The sequence below is a fragment of the Cupressus sempervirens genome, chromosome 7 (genome assembly GCF_028749045.1).
Source record: "Cupressus sempervirens isolate cs-2001-9-10 chromosome 7, ASM2874904v1, whole genome shotgun sequence".
Taxonomy (NCBI): Eukaryota; Viridiplantae; Streptophyta; class Pinopsida; order Cupressales; family Cupressaceae; genus Cupressus; species Cupressus sempervirens.
The window spans coordinates 220,191,697-220,212,409 of record NC_143124.1 but is presented as its reverse complement, the minus strand read 5'-3'; the positions used below and the strand labels follow the sequence as shown (position 1 = coordinate 220,212,409).

At 33.6% G+C, this 20,713-nt stretch overlaps 1 protein-coding gene across 2 annotated transcripts in view; it reads right to left on the bottom strand.

Annotated features, from left to right (window-relative positions):
- Positions 1-20,713, bottom strand: part of LOC149546288 (uncharacterized) — a 57,484-nt gene that overhangs the window by 13,644 nt on the left and 23,127 nt on the right. For both annotated transcript variants that reach the window (XM_089791134.1, XM_089791135.1), the window contains exons 2-3: positions 16,990-17,060; positions 3,168-3,257 (exon numbers count right to left, since the gene is read on the bottom strand). In XM_089791134.1, the coding sequence (XP_089647260.1) occupies positions 3,168-3,257; positions 16,990-17,060 (161 nt within the window). The remainder of the gene's footprint in view (positions 1-3,167; positions 3,258-16,989; positions 17,061-20,713) is intronic.

Here is a 20,713-nt window from a genome sequence, read left to right as displayed (position 1 = left end):
TCTTATAGCCAACTCCACAAACCCTCCCTAGCTGGCCGACTTGGACCCTAGGAGAAAGAAAAACAAATAATTAATGCAAAATTATGGCCCACAATTAAATACTTAAACCAAAATTAATTTTGCCATGATGAAAATTAACTTTTTTAATTGCCATTTGGACCAAAATTGCAAAAAGAAAATAAATAATGCTTTAGAGGTGTTAAATATTTCCATTTAATGAAGATTTAGTAATTAATACGTCATTAAAATTAGATTTTGGCTAGCCAAAAGCCATTTTCAATATTAAATTACTAAATTCATTAAAAGGCTAAAAAGTTTTCAAGGCAATTTAATCCATTTAAAACCAAATTTTGCAATTTAAATCCCAATCAATTTAGCTAAGCAATTTTAGCATTTTAACACAAAATTATTTCTCTAGAGCCTAAAAATCGATTTTGCAATTTGACTTCACCATCACAAAAATTAATTTTCTTCACCAAAAAATAATTAAGATTTTCCAAAAGACCAAATTTAACAAAAAATTTATTTTTTGAAAATTATCCAAATTTATACAATTATATCCAAATTTTCAAAAATGTCTAAATAAAAAATTTACAATTTTATCCTGCCAAGTTGAAATTAACTTTGAAATTTGTTCGGCCTTAGGATAGAATTGGTGGCTCTGGAAAATCAAGTTAAAAAACCGAGTGAAAAAAAGCTGAATCTCTCCCACTGGCCTAAAGGTGTCCAAGGCTCAAAATTTTCAAAACTCAAAAAAACTTTTGGACAACTTCAAAAACTATTGCCGAGGCGATCAAAGAAGGGGGTCCCCAAAAAATTTTGGGGCGATGGTGTGAAAACCTCACAACAATTGGTAAAAGCCCTCTATGGCTTGAAGCAGGCCCCTCGGGCATGGGACATAAAAATTGATAAAGTACCTCAGTGATCAAGGCTTCAAGAGGAGTTCTTTAGACTCAAATCTGTACATCAAGACTACTAATAGTGACATCATCCTTTTGGTTATTTGTGGATGATTTGATCATCACTGGCAGTTCAGCATCTTTGATTCAAGGAATCAATCAGAATTTATGCCAGTCTTTTGATATGACTGACCTTGGGCACATGCATTATTGCCTAGGTGTTGAAGTTTGGCAACAGTCTTCTGGTATATTCATCTCTCAGTCCAAATATGCCAAGGCCCTATTAGACAAATTCCGTATGCAAGATTGCAAGCCTGCATCTACACCTATGGAGAAAGGTCTCAAGTTATCCGCAAAGTCTGATTCTCCTTCCGTTGATGATACTACATACAGGCAACTGGTAAACAACCTTATCTACCTCTTTGCTACTAGGCCTGATATCAGCTTCGTCGTCAGCTATATCTCATACTTTATGATAGCTCCTAAGGTTGATCTTTAGATGGCAGCAAAGCGTGTGCTTCATTATATGAAGGGCACTTCCGATTATGGACTTTTGTACTCTTGAAGTTCTAATCCTAAACTCAGTGGGTTCACAGATTCAGATTGGGCATGCTATGTTGATGATAAAAAGTCAACTTCTGGATGTGCTCAATTTGGAATCTGGTGCAATCAAATGGACCAATAAGAAGCAGGAGATAGTTTCTCTCTCCTCTACAAAGGCTGAACACAAAGGGACTGTTAAGGCAAAATGTGAAGCTGTTTGGCTTCGTTGGATGCTTGGGGATATGCAGATGTCACCAGCAGGACCAACTACTCTATTTGTTGATAACGAAGTCGTTATCAAGTTAGCACAAAATCCAATCTTCCATGAACAAACCAAGCATGTAGATGTTCACAGTCATTACATACGACAGCTGGTTGAAGACGGAACTATAGATTTGCAATATGTTCCTACGACCGATCAAACTGCAGACATTCTCACCAAGCCTCTTGGTCCTGATAAGTTTGTCAAATCAGAGGACAGTGTGGTGTTCTAGATAGATTAACCATTACGGGAGGGTATTACGATAATAGATAATTGTCTATTATTAGTTAATGGTTATCTATTGTAAATATCTAATTAGCTTTAGTTTGCTTTCGTTTTTTTAGCTTTCTTTGTTAGAATAGAATGTTTTTGTTCTTTAGATCGTTTCCCAAGAAAACATCATTTTATTCTTTTGTATAAATTGACCTTTCGGTCTTTGTTAATAACAAGCAAGTATTTTACCAATTATTTCCGTAATAAAAACAAGGATGCTTTTGAAACATCAAATAAAAAATACACTGCACTTTCAGGCCATAAAGCTATTTGCAGCAGCTTTCTGACATTTGGAGATGGAACCCTTAAAAAAACATGATGGTTAGATTTTCTTGTAGGCAGAAACCTTCAAGCAGTAGATTGAGTTTAAGAGTGTTACCAGGTTCTTCAGAGATGTTTAGATTCGCATGTTAAGTGGGTTCGGTAAACTACTAAACTTCAATTTGATCACGGGTTTGAGTCTAATAAAAATTACAAAAGGAGAAGCATAGTGTTCCTTATTTTCATGTATGAAAGAAACCCCAAAAACAATCTTCTAGCTTTCACTGGATTATTTTGCACATACCTTAGCATCCAAAGGAGTATTAAACCCAAGAAGCTTCCCCTTATAATTTGACAATAAAATTTATATCACATACATACTATGCCTTTCTTATTATGGAAGTGCATGTATTACTTGCATCCATTCTTGGCACTCCTTTTTAGCTCAACCAATGCAGAATTCTGTTGGCAGGTGTCATAACACATCCCAAAACAGGCATGAGGAATGTTGGTATATTGCTATACTCCATCCAGGCATGAACCATATGAGTAAGGCACTGAAGATGTATCTATAGGCGTTGATGTAGCTGTACTCAAAATTGAAGATATTCAACAGCACATAGCCGACTTCATTATTATAATGTAAACTATCCAAACCGTTGATGTAGCTGTACTCAAAATTGAAGATATTCAACAGCACATAGCCGACTTCATTATTATAATGTAAACTATCCAAACAATTAACTACCTGCTACTTGTCTTAGAATGAAAAATGTATACAAATATTGAGCAATAGAAAAGGACTCGGTAATACAAAATAGAGAGCAATTACAAAATAACTAGGAGATGGCTCATAAAGGGGAAAAAGACTATGCAATTAGTAAATATACAGTCAAATAAGAAAGACAAATTGAAGAATAAGCTGTTACCTCATCAGTTTTGTCCTTTTTGCCGCCAGTAAAAAATTTGTAGCTGCCATATATAAGTGTACCCCATCCTGCCAGCGAGATAAGAACAAACTGCAAAAATATTCACAAGATAGATGGATTAGCTTCTATAAATATTGTATGCCAACAACTAAATTGAATAGAACAAAGATGACAATTGCTTCAAAGTAGAGCATAATGCACTTGCAGGTACCCAAAGAAGTCACATGATCCAGTCTAAACAAAACAGCATCAAGTCAGAATCTCAAATGTAAAAACAAGTTACGCGAGACCCGATTTGAGACTAAATTATGAAGGGACTAAGAATAGACCCAAGTTTGCAATTTAATTCATAAGACCTGTAGGCCCATTTCCAAGTTATGAATTTGTGATTACAAAGCATAAATATTGATGAAATTATGAAGGGACTAAGAATAGACCCAAGTTTGCAATTTAATTCATAAGACCTGTAGGCCCATTTCCAAGTTATGAATTTGTGATTACAAAGCATAAATATTGATGAAGTGACCAACCTATTTTTTAAATCAGATGTAATTTGATTCACAGGCTGTATATCACTTACTAAATTTTATGCAAAGCTCTATAACACTTAGTAGCTGTAAAATATAAATTTATTTTCCTTCATAACCATCCTCCGAATTTTACTGTGAATGTTAATTACATTGTCACCAGGAGACAGGACTCTGGAGATGCCAGAAACTGGCACTAGTACCAGTACAGCTAATATTCAAAAATAGGAGAAACCATTTTTTATATAATTTAATAATTTTTGAGAACTATGAAAACAAGAATAACAAATAGTAATGGCAAAATTTCTCTTTAGACCATTACAATAACAGGAAATCAGTCGTGCAAGTGTTAGCTATATCAGTTACCAACAGAAAGAGCCTTTGAAAATCAACAATGAGCTATCAATTGTACCCCACTGTTTCAACTGCACTAACTCCTTGAAGTGACCAACCTATTTTTTAAATCAGATGTAATTTGATTCACAGGCTGTATATGACTTACTAAATTTTATGCAAAGCTCTATAATACTTAGTAGCTGTAAAATATAAATTTATTTTCCTTCATAACCATCCTCCGAATTTTACTGTGAATGTTAATTACATTGTCACCAGGAGACAGGACTCTAGAGATGCCATAAACTGGCACTGGTACCAGTACAGCTAATATTCAAAAATAGGAGAAACCATTTTTTATATAATTTAATAATATTTTTGAGAACTATCAAAACAAGAATAACAAATAGTAATGGCAAAATTTCTCTTTAGACCATTAAAATGACAGGAAATGAGTCATGCAAGTGTTAGCTATATCAGTTACCAACAGAAAGAGCCCTTGAAAATCAACAATGAGCTATCAATTGTACCCCACTGTTTCAACTGCACTAACTCCTTGAAATGGAGTTCCAGGTCTTCCTTGTCAAAATTCTCTATCTCTAAGTCTCACTGTAAAATCAGCCTTTAACATGATCCAATCATGGCCCATGATGATCACACCAAGATGCCACCATTCCTAATCAACTCCATCAAAATGTATAAAGCAGCATATTTGATAGCTTCATCCAGCATATTTGATAGCTTCATCTTCGAGCATAAAATTAAGCTGAAAATATGTGAGATCCTAATGAACCCAAGCATGCACTGGCATCTTTCCTAGACCATCAGAGAAAGGCAAACTAAGCTAGCCAATCTTCCTCCTAAGATCATTATTGTGATCTCTGTTACCCCTGTTGTGCAAATGTCTTGTTCTGAGATCCATATTATCCTTAAAAGGACATATCCTATTGCAAATTTAGATCAACCCAATCCTATCTGGAATGTTCCTGTAATTCTATCAGTGTGGATCCATTGCCATCCTGAGGCTCAACTCTAGGAGGAAAAATAAGCATCGTTTGCCTAGAACTGGCTTCAGTGGCTCGTTGATTCAGAGTCCTGCCATTAACTGAATTATCACCATGGTCATTATTACCATTGTTGCCTCTATTATTGTATACATCAATATTCATTTCTGTTAATAGATCCTGAAATTCATTCTGTTTTTATGCCCTTTGTTCAGCAGCTTGTGGCCCCTAGAGCAGTGTCTCCAGCAACTCAAAAACTAGTATTACCCCCCTGATCTCCTTCACTCCAGTCACCCATATTTATTTCCCTTTGTTCGCCATAAATAATTTTCAGGTTTGCTTCCAATATTATCTGACTGTGAACTCATGTGTATAACCAAAATATCGGAGGCTGTCTCACCTTCCAGAACCTGTGTGGACTGCCACTTTCTCCTCAAATCTCTATTGTAGTGTAGGGTATTTTTTAGTGGTGAATATTCATGATTTTGCAAATTTTAGAATTTTTTTGCCAGTAATTTGGCTAATAATTTAAGATTTAATGCAACTTGAATCGCCACATTTTTATTAAATTTAGTTCTAAAATATTTAAAATCACTTAATTATTTATTTTATTAAAAAATTTAAACTCAAAGAGTTGCCACAATAATGGATACATGATTAGGTTTGATTCACCTAAATATTATATATTATCAAAGAAATTAAAAGTAATTCACCAATAATTATCATAATTATTAGTTACTTTAGGGATATATTAACAATATTTAGCCTTCACTATTGATTTAAAATATAATATAATTATCCTCACAATTTCCATGAGATAAAACATGTTCAATTTTGATTTGTAATATTCCATGACGATTAGTGAACTTCCTATTATTATTGAGATTCACCAATAGTTTCTACTAAAAAATTATGATTCCAAAATAATTGCCAATGTAAATAATATTTAAAATAAAAAAATTAAGAGATTCACCAATAAAAATAATTTGGTTTTTCAAAATAATGAAAGATTGGCCAATAATTTATATCTTTTTCTGGAGGGTGGTATCTTAAATTTTACCCTGTTGTAGTGCCTCTTTTCTCTTTCACTCATGAAAGGCACAAGTTGGCAGGAAAACAAGCTGTAATACCACCATAATAACCTGTGTCAAATTCTCCCAATATGCCTTAGACATCAAAAGGCTCATATCTCCTTGGCATGTTCTTGCCCCAGAACTAATCTCAACCACCTAGGAATCAGTAAGATCAACATCATGTGCCACTTCCCCTTGAGAGGAATAGTTGTTTCCAAAGACCAACCATCTGTATTCTTTTATGCCCTTGAGTGTTTGTTTGGTATCTTGGGCTCCAGCAATGAGAAGTACAAACTAATCTCCTAGTAGCTAAAACTTCCCTTTTTTTCTGTTCACCACTGACTTCACCCTTTTCAGTGCTTCTTTCTCATTCTCAAACATCCTAGGCTACATTACCGGATTCCTCTGGCAACTCCCGGAACCTGGTTATGGTACAATTCAGATAATGCCTCCACCGATTCCGGAAGAGATTCCAGCAAGATCAGGAATGGAATCCAGATTCTTATGGATTCTGCAGTGCACAACATGCACAAGTCTCTGTGAATGATTAAAAGGCAACTTTTTCACATTGCATGGGCATAGCTAGTGCCACAGCTGTTGGTTCAAATGAAGTTGAAGAGGAAGCCAATGCTGACCTTAATTTCGATGAAGATGATGGAGGATATGGAATGGATTGAAGTTTACTGTTTTAAATATGAAATATGCTTGTGATTTAAATTTTCAGCATGTAATGCCATTTTGAGACTCTTGAAAAGTATGACTATGTCATATACTGACAATTATAAATTTATTATTTTATGATAATCACACTTCTGATTATTATTATTATATGTTTCAAACTTTGAAGTTTTAAACCAATGAGGAATAAACATTGACATGTATGAATCTATGAAAATACATACGTACATACATTTCTGAATCTTTATATTTTTTTAAATGCCTATATATATAAATATATATATACCTGTGGTACCAGAATCCAACCCAAAAAAAATTACCAAATCCCCAACCTAAAATCCAAATCGGAACCAGAATCAGGATCAGCAACTTTGATTCTTATTGGTTAATTAACAGGTCACTTTGCTTTATTTTATATACATGCTGCCTTTTATCTGACTAAGTCAATGGTAGACCATCAATTTCTTTGTCAATATTTGTTAATGTGCTTCACCAATGATTATATAATTTCCAATTTCCTAACAGAACATTTATCGATAAATTTTTACTCTGTATATAATTTATAATGAATGTTTACTATGATTTTTAATAATATATCTCTAGTGTTATTTAGTATTAATAATATATTTACTATCAAGGAGTATTGTATATATAACCAATATTTAATTATATTAATTATTTACTACCAAAATTAATTAAGTAAATCTAATTTTGTATTTCTCAATAATGATCTATAATGAGGAAATTTTCTGAATATTGACCCACGTTATGAACTTACACAATCATCATGCATATTTATTTATAAACTTTTCTCGACATAGTCCTATTCACCTTTTAGGATTGTTCAATTTTCTACTTATTTTTAATAAAAAAAAAATTCTAACATTGTTCTAAGCCAAAGGATGAGGACTGCAGGAGGATATGAAATATCATAAACTAAAGGGCAAGCTCAAAAAGACATGAATCAAAGCGAATGTAATTAAACAACATTTGTAAGAGAAGGTATGCCTTCTCAAAGTTCGCATTTTAAAAAGGGGCAATTTACTGCGATCAAAACTCAAATAAAATTTGTTCTAAAAATTAATACATGTAAGGGAAGGTATGCCTTCTTAAAGTCCACTTCTATAACAGGGACAATTAAACTTACCAAAGTTTACCAAGCACTTGAGTTCCAAGCCATACTAGGGGTTTTCTTCCCTAAACCTTTTTACCCCAGAGTTTGAATGCGGCCAAAAATACATTTGTAATATTTTTCAAGATAAATAAAATATTTTGGCAATAAGCCTTTTATCGATCAAAAAATAATCATCATTATTCATTATTTTATGTGGTTAACATATTACTTTTATTGAGAAATTAATCATATATAGGGTGTGATGTATATTTTGCCATAATTATATCTATTCATGGAAGACAAACTGCCACTCTCAAAATTGCTTGTTCTGAAGCAATTGTCATCATAATTTTCCCTATGAGCTATGATCATTTTTAAACTATTCCATGACGGTGTCTAACAAAGTTAATATTTGGGAGACAACCCCATTGTTACAAAAAGTTGTTTTAGATCAATCAAAATTAAGGTCACATACATGCATGAAAACACAAAGCATACAGTTTAATGTATGAGGACATAGAGTGCACACAAGAATATATATAATACATATAGCTCTTCTTGTTGCCCATAATACATTCATTGATTCATCGTATAACAATTAAACTGTGGAGGTGTCAAGGCTCTATTATAGTACAGAATCATTGTTCTTCCATAAAGCTCCATTTATCTGTCATCTCTTTTTCTTTTGATTGAATGCTCTTAATATCTGCTCTATCATACCTTGTTTTCTCACTTGGGTTTCCTTTTGTATCTTTGTCAAGTGTTGCTTCTATTTCGTGGTCTTTCTCCTTCCCTTCCACATCTATGCTCTGGTTATTCTCTTCTAAGGGAAATGTGCCCTTGTCCCCAAGGTTCTTGGCATTTGAAGCATATATTATTTTACTTAAGTTCGTCCTTGAACGTCAAAACCTTGCCATGCCTATCTTCCTTATGGAAAGTTTTTGTGTGTTCGTTTGCAACTTTGATATTTGTAGATGATGTTTCCAAACATAAGGCTATTTTGATAGCTTCATCTAAGGTAGATGGTTTAAAGGCAGCCACCAATCCCCAATCGATAAGTTTATTTTTCCTGATCTAGCTCTATGACTCCTCTCGAAATTATTTTAAACTTGTCGGTGTAACCATTCACCATCCTTATTTGCTTTTGCCAAGTTAATTATTTGAAATCGTTTTGGGGATGTTACGGTCAAATCATTTGATCAGTTTCTGTGAGAATTCTTCATAAGAGTATTTTTTCGTACCCTGGGGTGCAGACACCATAGTACCACCAATCCTGGGCTGCATCTTCCAAGTGTAGGCTGGCAAATTGAATTGAATCTTCTTCTATCATGGGATTGAGGGTCAAGTAGGTGTTTAATTTTTCCAACCATCCATGGGCTGTGATTTTTCCAAATCCGTCAAAATTTGGAATGGTGACCATATTTGCCTTGTGTTTCAAGTCCTTATTAGGTTGTTCACTTTCTTTCCTAGGAGCCTTTGATATCTTTACCTCACAATAATCTCTAAAAGATACACTTTCCTTATTTCAGGACTAAACGTCAAAACCTTGCCATGCCTATCTTCCTTATGGAAAGTTTTTGTGTGTTCGTTTGCAACTTTGATATTTGTAGATGATGTTTCCAAACATAAGGCTATTTTGATAGCTTCATCTAAGGTAGATAGTTTAAAGGCAGCCACCAATCCCCAATCGATAAGTTTATTTTTCCTGATCTAGCTCTATGACTCCTCTCGAAATTATTTTAAACTTGTCGGTGTAACCATTCACCATCCTTATTTGCTTTTGCCAAGTTAATTATTTGAAATCGTTTTGGGGGTGTTACGGTCAAATCATTTGATCAGTTTCTGTGAGAATTCTTCATAAGAGTATTTTTTCGTACCCTGGGGTGCGGACACCATAGTACCACCAATCCTGGGCTGCATCTTCCAAGTGTAGGATGGCAATTTGAATTGAATCTTCTTCTATCATGGGATTGAGGGTCAAGTAGGTGTTTAATTTTTCCAACCATCCATGGGCTGTGATTTTTCCAAATCCGTCAAAATTTGGAATGGTGACCATATTTGCCTTGTGTTTCAAGTCCTTATTAGGTTGTTCACTTTCTTTCCTAGGAGCCTTTGATATCTTTACCTCACAATAATCTCTAAAAGATACACTTTCCTTATTTCAGGACTAAATTTTGAGCAAGCCGCTGCCAAAACTTGTGTACTGCTAGGGAGGTGATTGTTCCCCTTGTCCTCCCTTAGTGTATTCCTTCTTGGTAGGAAGGATGGGTTTTTTTATTCTTGGTGTGGATGTCCTACTATTATTTTCCAAAAGATTTGTATTAATGTTCCTTCCACTAGGATGTGATCTAGATCATTAATTGAAGCATTCACGTTTTTTGAGGATTTCATGAAGGCTTGAGCTCTTTCATTTTGTTCCAATAGTGTCTTGGTTGTTATTTCCATGAATAACCTCATCTCTTCACCGATTGGTTCACCTATTGTGTTGTTTAATTTTGGGTTAGTTTTGATACTTGTTTCCTCCTTTCTCTTTCCAATGCCTTTTGAGCCCTTTGGCTGGTTTGCATTAACCATATTTTCCACAGGGCCACAAGAAAGATGCCCTAATACCACTTGTAATGTCCCTCACTCGGATGTTGTCAATTTTCAATGATTCACATACATTATTATGCATCTAAATTGAATTCATTTATAAAGAAACAATGAATAACTACTAATAAATTTTACAACAAACATATTTAAGCCCAATTCCTTCCTCTTTCTTGAACATGCCAACCTTAAGTGTAACACACGATTTTTACTAAGCTGAAAGTAAAGAACATATTCTAGAATTATAATCGAATATCATAACGGAATGACATGACGAAATTTAGAAACAATACATCATACAGAAATGAAACTATTTTTTGAATTATACAAATTATAATTCCAAAATTAAATAATGACAATATCCATTTCAGATGAAAGACAACTAAATTAACTTCCATAACTGAATTTTGTGATTACATTTTAAAAGAAACAAATCAATTTAACCATATCTACAATTATACATTTCCAAGTAATATAAAGGTACTTACAAGTAAAAGGTTTAGGATTTCATACATGAACTGAAATAACTAACAGTTGTGTTGTGCAAGCCTCGGCGTCTAGCAAAGAGGAGAAGCATTGACATAGGCTTAACCTCCCAACCGCCAACCTTAACATATCCCCACACAATCTCTTACGAGAAATGCCCTCCCTACCTCGGGTTAGGCTTGGGACACCATAGTCCTGCCATCCTGAGCATATCGATGAGTGTCAGCTAAGCAGCAGAAAAGGCTAAGGAATTCCTCCATCAACCTTCCCTCTATCACCTAGCACTCTCAACCTCTAGTGATAATTTATGGCAAGCATGCCTCTATTCTACCTTGACCAAGGATTTAGGTGGGTATTAAACAACCCGAGCACTACCGCTCGACTTGACAACCGATTATATCCTGGATAACCATGACCTGACTTGGACTTAAGCAATTCCTTCCTTAAATTGATCATATAATTAAGTCACTGAAAAATAGTTTTATTTTTCTCTTGCAAGATTCCTCTCCTCTTCACCCATTTCCACTTGACTCTATCGGCCTTGGGTGCATCCTCGGAGACTGCTGATAATCATGAGATTCTTATCAATCAGAATAGTTTGTGAGAGCCATTTTGAATTTAATCACAGCTGGTAGATGTCAAATACCAAAGAAAATCAGAAGATGCATCAAAGATATGGCAGATTTTACACATTATAAAAGTACTATGCATTAACATTGGCTGAGCATTCCTTTCCAAGCATTATAGCAGTTTCGTCCCTACATGCATACACCCGATGCATATGGATAGGGACTTGTCATAACATAGAGAAAAGATAGCAGAGCCTATGCTTCTTAGATACGAAATCAAGCTCAAGCTAATACTGCATTTGGAAATGATGGATATAAAAAGGAACTTTCTTAAATTGTAAAGGCATTGCATACAGTGCGAATAATTTGCGAAAAGATACATGACCTAAGAAAAGAGAGAAACAATGCAAATCGCTGATACAGTAACAACCACTCTACACGTATGGCTTCACCCGTGTGGCTAAGTATTGCAGTAATAGTGTGGTATTATACTCCAGATCTCAGACGGAGGGATAAGAGGATACTTGGTTCATAGAGACATCGTAAACAGAAATGAGAAAGAGAGAGCATGAGTATGCTACTTCCGCCGCAGGGAATAAAAATATAGCCTCCCACTTCCGATTACAAGGAGCTTGATTATCAATTACAAGAACTCCTTAAGTTCAAATTTAAAAATCGATGTCGATAAAAGGTGGCAATGCTCATGTTTTGGAATCATAATAAAGTATATGGTACATATTTTCTCCATGGTTTTAAACAAATGTATATCTGTGTGTGTGCGTGTGTATGCATACATATAAATATTATGTCATCGTGCTATTGAATTCTGTCTATCACTGTACCTACATATACATATATCTATACACGTGTAATTTTGATTGTACGTATAATTTCTTTTTATAGATACACACATATATTTATATATGCATATAAGTGCAATTCATAGACATTATCAGAGTATCATGGTGGCATTATATATATAGTTTATAATGTTGAGCACATCCACAATCTCAAAAAATGAACAAGAGGTAATAGTTCTTTTCATGATATTAAAGGTTTAATATTTATCTTGTTATAAAATTTGACCAAGTAGCTCATGACAGTCCAAGGTATACTCCGTTGCCTAGTCGTTAAATCTCTCATCAAGGTAGTTAGAGCCCATACCTAATGGTCTGACGATGCACTAAATTGGTGCCCCATTCCTTGAATCTCGTTCAGCAATGCTTCCGCCCTTCGTCTACTCCTACAAATCAAAAATGCATATTCCACAAGGTAAAATTTACGATACCACCCTCCAGAAAAAGATATAAATTATTGGCGAATCTTTCATTATTTTGAAAAACCAAATTATTTTTATCAATGAATCTCTTAATTTTTTTATTTTAAATATTATTTACATTGGCGATTATTTTGGAATCATAATTTTTTAGTAGAAACTATTGGTGAATCTCAATAATAATAGGAAGTTCACTAATCGTCATGGAATATTACAAATCAAAATTGAACATGTTTTATCTCATGGAAATTGTGAGGATAATTATATTATATTTTAAATCAGTAGTGAAAACTAAATATTGTTAATATATCCCTAAAATAACTAATAATTATGATAATTATTGGTGAATTAATTTTAATTTCTTTGATAATATATTATATTTAGGTGAATCAAATCTAATCATCTATCAAATATTGTAGCGACTCTTTGAGTTTAAGATTTTTTAATAAAATAAATAATTGAGCGATTTTAAATATTTTAGAACTAAATTTAATAAAAATGTGGCGATTCAAGTTGCATTAAATCTTAATTTAATAGCCAAATTACTAGTAAAAAAATTCTACAATTTGCAAAATCACGAATATTCACCACTAAGAAAATACCCTATTCCACAATAATAACATGTTCCTCCCATTTAAATTTAAATATCAAGAAAACGAAATAATTGATAACTGTCATAACGGCTAACCACCACTAACCTTTATCTTAAAATATAAGCATTCATTTTTGTCAAAATAACAGTAATCAACTAACAAGTCATTTTCACATGAATCAATTCAGTTATTCATAACTTCCATTTCATAAGATCATGATATCCAAGAGTTTCTAACTAAATTGGCTATAATATTGTTTTTAAAGATCAAAAATTTGGGATGTAACATTAAGGAGGATAGGAATTTTCATGCCGCAGGGCTTGACACCAATCTTCTAGTAGGCTTCCTCAAGGCATTCGACATACATATTTACCCATGTTGGAATTCACCTATCTTGCAAGGATTTACTCCACCTCTCCTTGACGAAAACCTATCCCCTTGAGGAGCTACAGTAGGTGATTATGGAATAGGCTATATATATTTCGTGCATTATTCTTATATTTATTTTTATATATAAAACATAACATAAATTATATTTAATATTCATATTTCATTATTATTCTCATATATTTATATAAGCAAAATATAGCACAACTTCTTGTTATAATCATCGTATATACTTCAGACCACATTGTGAGCATCCATATGTTACCTTCTGAGATATTCAACTCCTCTTGGTGAAGTTCTGACATTCTTGTCCAGGATGACATCTTCTGGCAACTCTAACATATACTCTAGTGGAAGATCATCAACTGATGGAACCCAAATGTCAATGTCTTCATCCAGTATCATTGGAGGTTTATCTTATCTCTAATCACATAATTCTCAACATTCTTAATAGTTATGGCTGCTCCCATGCAATGCTTACCAATGAGTTTACATATGAATATTCTGGGTTTACTTTTGGGTTCTCTCTTATCATCAGTCCCATTCATACATGAAAGATAGTTTCCTTATACCTAGTGATGCCTGATTTTATCTTTTTTGCTGCAATGCTCTGTTTGCTGACGGTATTCCTTTTTCCTTCCTTGGTCACTATTTTAACATGACTGATATTGATTTGCTGACTGCCATTTCCCTCTCTACGCTGACTTGTATTACCTTAGAGGGCCACAATTTATTCTTCACTGTGCTGTGCTGCCAATTCAGTGCCGACGATGCTTCCCTTCCCTCTTCCTTCTCCTCAAACACCTTCCATGCCCTATTTATAACCCATTGAATGAGTAAAACATCAGCGACTGCGACAATTGGCTAGTAAGTAATGAAACAATGTAGTAAATTAGTGATATCGATGAATATTATATGTTCCTTTATTTAATTAATAGGTGGCTTTAGCTTTATTTTATATACATGCTGCTTTTTATCTGACTAAGTCAACGGTGGACATTCAATTTCTTTGTCTAAATTTGTTAATGTGCTTCAATTTTGATTAAATTATTTTTAATTTCTAGCTAGAACATTTATCAACAAATATTTAGTATGTATATTTAATAATGAATATCTATAGTGTTATTTATTATTAAGAATATATATACTATCTAAGAGTATTGTATATATAATAAATATTTACTAATCTTAATTATTTCACTAATAACATCAATTATGTAAGTATTAATATTTATTATTTTATATATGATTAACATATTATTTATTATTGAGAAATTAATCATACATAGGATGTGATGTGTATTTTGCCATAAATATATCAATTCATGGTTCATGAGTCCATGACATTGCATACCAAAGTGAATTTACTTACTGTAACCTTGTTTGCTGGCATGGGAAATTAGCAGTTTGATTCTGATGTCTGATTATTATATGGCAGTGCCTCAAACCTCCTCTTGGTAGTGCTTGTAATGCCAGTATTGCCCCAGAGACTAATAATCCTGCCTTGCAATCTACAAACTACTTGTACTTTTTCATTCTTCTCCTAGCTAATGTGTTGTTTCTATCTGATTACTAATAATGTACCTTTCTTCTTTTATCATACATACCTCCCTATCTGTCTAGGGACGAGGATTCCTCCTTTCTTCTTCTATCATATGTAGTTTCCTGACAGATTAGGAGTAAGCACCACAATGGAACCCCCATTTTTGCTATCAAAAAATGCATAGGAGTGACAAAAAGATTATAAAAACAAATTGGTTGTGGCAATCATTAGTTGCAAATGGGTGGGTGGGTTAGTTATTAGATGGTTTTGGGATTTTAATAATTCTTTTTATTTCTTTTTTAATCAAAACATCAAAACTGTGTTTTCATTAAGGCAAAGACAAGAGGATGTCAATGTATCCTCCAGATGAGCAATAAACATTACAGCCATTCCTGACACTTCCCAAGATGATCAATGCACATCACAGTCATTCATGGCTGTCCCTAGGATGGCCCAAAAGTTAAAACATCCAAAGACATCATGTCTCATCAAGGACCATTTAAAGGACATGCACCCAAAATCACTGGGGACAGAATGTTTGTGGCTTTCCCATGCAACCAAACAAAATAAAAAATATTTTAAAATGTTTACCATTTTTGTTTTCTAGAAATAGATTATTGGATGTAACTGATGCACATTGACATCACAAACATCCTTGGTCATCCTCAGGATAGCAAAATGTACCCTATGATCTGGGGACATTTAAAGGACATCCACCAAAATCTGTGGGAACAGTGGGCAGCCCAGTGACAGATTTTAGGAAACCCTGTAAAAGTAATAAAAAAATAACGATCATTGTTTTTTTCATTTTTGCTTACTAGAAGATGAAACAATAGGTTAGAAACTTATGCACCCAAAATTTATGGGGACGGAATGTTTGTGGCTTTCCCATGCAACCATATAAAATTTTAAAATATTAAAAATATATTTATCATTTTTTTTGTTTTCTAGAAATTGATTATTGGATGTAAACTAGTACACATTGGCATCACAAACATCCTTGGTTATCCTCAGGATAGCAAAATGTCCCTATGACCTGAGCCCGTTTAAAGGACATCCACAAAATATGTGAGAACAGTGGGCAGCTCAGTGCACAAATTTTAGGGAACCCTGTAAAAGTACTAAAATAATTAAATAACCATCAATGCTTTTTGTTTACTAGAAAATGAAACAATAGGTTAGCAACTTATACACCTAAAATCTATGGGGACAGAATGTTTGTGGCTTTCCCATGCAACCATAAAAAATTTAAAAGTTTCAAAAATAAATTATTATTATTTTTCTGTTTTCTAGAAATAGATTATTAGATGTAAACTCATGCACATTGGTGTCACAAGCATTGTTGGTCATCCTTGGGGTAGCAAAATCTCCCTATCACTTGAGGCCATTTAAAGGACATTCACCATAATCTGTGGGAATAGAGAGCAGCCCAGTGACAAATTTTATGGAACCCTGTAAAGTACTAAAAAATGGCAATCATTGTTTTTCATTTCCTAGAAAATGAAACAATAGGTTGGCAAATTATGCACATTAATCAAAGAAATAAGTAAGTCTAGAAGCACAAAACTCCTTCAAATCACCGAATTAAGAAATAAAGCAAATTTTTTAGGAAATTAGTGAACTAAATCAAAAATTGCATAAGAAACTCACATGCTCTTCCTTCCATTTGGAAGGGCTCATTGGATCTTCCCAAAAATTAACCTTGGCTGGTCCATGATGCTCTGCAAAGACATACAAGCAAGCAAGGGGATCATTTCTCGAGACAACAAGAATCAAGATATTGTGACAGGCCCCTGCCACCTATACAGTTCTTTGCAATATTGAGGTCGCAAAATAATTCCCTACCACTTTCATAATTCTTACTAATAGAAATATGAATATCAAAGTTGTTGATTTACATATTTCCCATAGATTAAACATTTGAACAAATAAGTACAAGTTCCAAAACTAGACCAAAAACTTATCACCAGCGTTTACTATCTTTGCCTTCATTAATAATAAACCAAGTGCCTAGTTTAACCCCTCAACTTCTAAAACAAAATCAACAGTTAATTTATTAAAGTTTGAACTATACAGTAAATAAATATATAATGAAAGAATGTGATGCACTATTTAAATTTCTACTTTGAAAAGATTAAAATGAGAAAAAAAAATAATGCGAATAAACATCCTTTATTACCATTTAGCATTCACAAGTGTATTATTATTGTTAAAAAATAGCAAAACAGTACATGTAAAATAGTAAATAAAAAAATTGATATGGTGAAAAATGTTGAAACTTAGCTATAGGACTACACAAAATTAAGGGTTGCAACAAGAAAACAGATTAGAACAAAGAGATGCCAAACTATATAGATGGTGATATAAAAAAGTTTAAAACTATTTGTTGGTGCATAACAGCTAAAATTCAGCTTATACTGAAAGGAAAATATTAAATAAATGCATAACAGTCAATTTTGAAATGTAAGAAGTGCACAGTACACATTATACAGTGCAGATTACAAACACTGTAAATTGATCTTTCTTAACTTTACAATTATATTTGGTCTAATGGCCAAAGTCATGTAGTAAGCAGCTAGATGGTGCTTAGTTCAAATCTTTTCAATAAAAAAACAAAAACTTTACATTCAAACCTGGACAAAATAGAGTACATCATATATCAACTGAGTGAAAACTTACAGTAACCCTGTTCAATGACAGTAGTATTATCAATTAGTATGAGACATGCAAAATGAATGGTACCAAGGAGTAGAGTAAACTAAATTTAAATGCCACCACAAAAAGAAAACCAAGTATTGTGGTTTCTGTTGGAAAGATAGGAACTGAGGGGGGTGGGGGATGAATCAGTACTACTAATTATTTCACCAATTCAGACTTATAATCTTAAACTTTGAACTGATATTCTAACTGTTAGCTTGCTGCAATCTAAAGACGGTTTACCTATTTGCTAAAATGTAAAACTGTAAAGTAATAATCATCAACACAAATCCTTAACACGTGACACCAGATTTTTGGTCTCGCAGAAACCGTTCGTTGGGGAAAACTGTGGTGGGGACGATACCCCCAACTCATCAGTGCAATAGATAATGTTGCCCTGTTAGGAGCTACAACATCATCACCTTCTAAGTGACTCACCCTGTTAGGGGTGTATGATACCTTGTTAAAAGTATCTAACAATCCTATTACAGACTACTCCGCTAAGAGATTTTATCCCACTATAACAGTGTTCACCTTGTTAGAGGATTTACAATTAGTCTTGCCGAAGACTTTCAATCCTGATAGTAACTACCCGGTTAAAGGATTTTTACAAACTTGTTGCAAACTGTCAAGTAAAAAACAACAAGAGCTTGACCTATAAATGCTTCCTCCAAAAGCTTGACAAATCCTTTATGCTTTGTTTCTGTCTTTCCAATCCTCCGGTTTTCTTTGTGATTGCTCATTGGTTCTGCATCTAATTCCTTTTGTTATCACTTCTCCAACTACGTGTTCTTCTTCATACTTGATTCCTTTTAATCTCTCCTTGCCTTCAGAATCAAAACCTAATTAAGGTTTTGGAATCAAAACCTAATTAAAGTTTTGGAATCTCTTGTAGCTTCCATTAAAATCTTCCTCATTTTTGAACTTTCCTAAATTCCTGACCGCATCGGCTATATCTAATCTATTCTATCATTCCCGAGTTGGTAGATGACTTTATTTTCATTCGCTAAAGTTTCCTCGAATTCATCACTAAAATCTGTAATTTCATCTAAATTGTTAATATCTCTACCTGTTCACTTCATTCTCTATTTGTCAATAATACTTTGGTTCACCGATAGGTCTTCTATTACAATTTACAAATAATACTTTGCATGTTTGCCTTTACCTATTTATCCTTTTTACTGATAGTTCTTAGTATACTTGTTTGCTACTTTACACTGATAAGGGATCGGTTTACCTATTGTCTCTTGCTATTTACCTATTGATATAACTTCTCAATAATGATTGTACCCCTTCTATGTTTTGCCAGCAATGACAACCATGCTCGAAAATCTTCATTAATAACCATAATTAAGAATTTCCAAACAACATTCTCCCCCTTTGGCATTGATGGTAATAACTCCAAAATTTGTTGCTCCTTCACCGATTGTTGTATATGATACTTAGACAAAATACATTACTCCCCCAAAGCTCATGCTTACCTTGTTTACTTTTCTCCCTTTTTGATAAAGGGTATTCTTCCCCTTTTTGTTAGTTATCTATAATACTTCTCCCCTTTTTTTGGCAACAATTCCAAAGATTATAGCAAAAATAGTATATACAAGGGTGCTTACCTTTTCATGATTTATCAAAAACAAACTTAACCTTTGCATTTGTCAATAGTTGTGTCCAACATTCCTCGAGTCCAATAAGTGCAATGATGTGACTATTAAGATCTGATGCAAGTTCTTCTAGGTTGTCTATAGAAGTCAGCTCTGATCTGCCGATAAGCTCTTCAGCCTTCTTCAATTGTGCCTGCATTATGTCCATAAATGGTGTTGACATGCCTTGCAATTCAAGTAATTGCATTCTGATCCGTCTTCTGCTTTCAACTCCCGTATTTTGTAGGATAATCCCCTCACTTTGACTGTGTGCTCCATGATAGGTGTAGTGATAGGGTCCAACTGATTTACAAGGGTGGCCATTTCAGTATTAACCTTTTCTATCTTGGCATTAATTTCCAAAGTGAAATGTGAAAGAATCCATGTTGTGCAGTATATCTTGCTTGCTTCTATTAGGATCTCCTTTGTTTCTTTAATCAGTTCAGACAATGAAACTTTAATCAATGTTATCTTCTGCATTAGTTTTTCAATTAAGTCTCCTTTTAGTTTCTTCTTGGCCTTCTTGCTTAGTTCAGTTCCCAGATCTTGTCCTGAGTTCTTTATTGTTTCAACAAATGTTTTCAGTTCATCTATCAATAGTTCATCTTCATCGATAGATGTTAGTAATAATTCTGAAAATATCTCAACTGTTTTTCTCAAGATTCTCTTATTTTACTTCTTTCTCTTCAATCTATAATTTTCTGCTTGCTCAGCAAACTTCTGTGCATATAGGAGTCTGTCTTTATATTTCAGATTTTTAGGATTCTTTTTCAAAATCTCATATTCCAGGTTGTCTTCATCAGTTTTGTCATCTTCTTCATCATCATCATCTTTATCACTTCTCTTCCTCTTCTTCATGTCATCTGTAACTACAATTATTGCTCTTGTGAGTTGCTAGTTATTTCAGCTCCTCTTCAGATTTTAGGATTCTTTTTCAAAATCTCATATTCCAGGTTGTCTTCATCAGTTTTGTCATCTTCTTCTTCATCATCATCTTTATCACTTCTCTTCCTCTTCTTCTTGTCATCTGTAGCTAC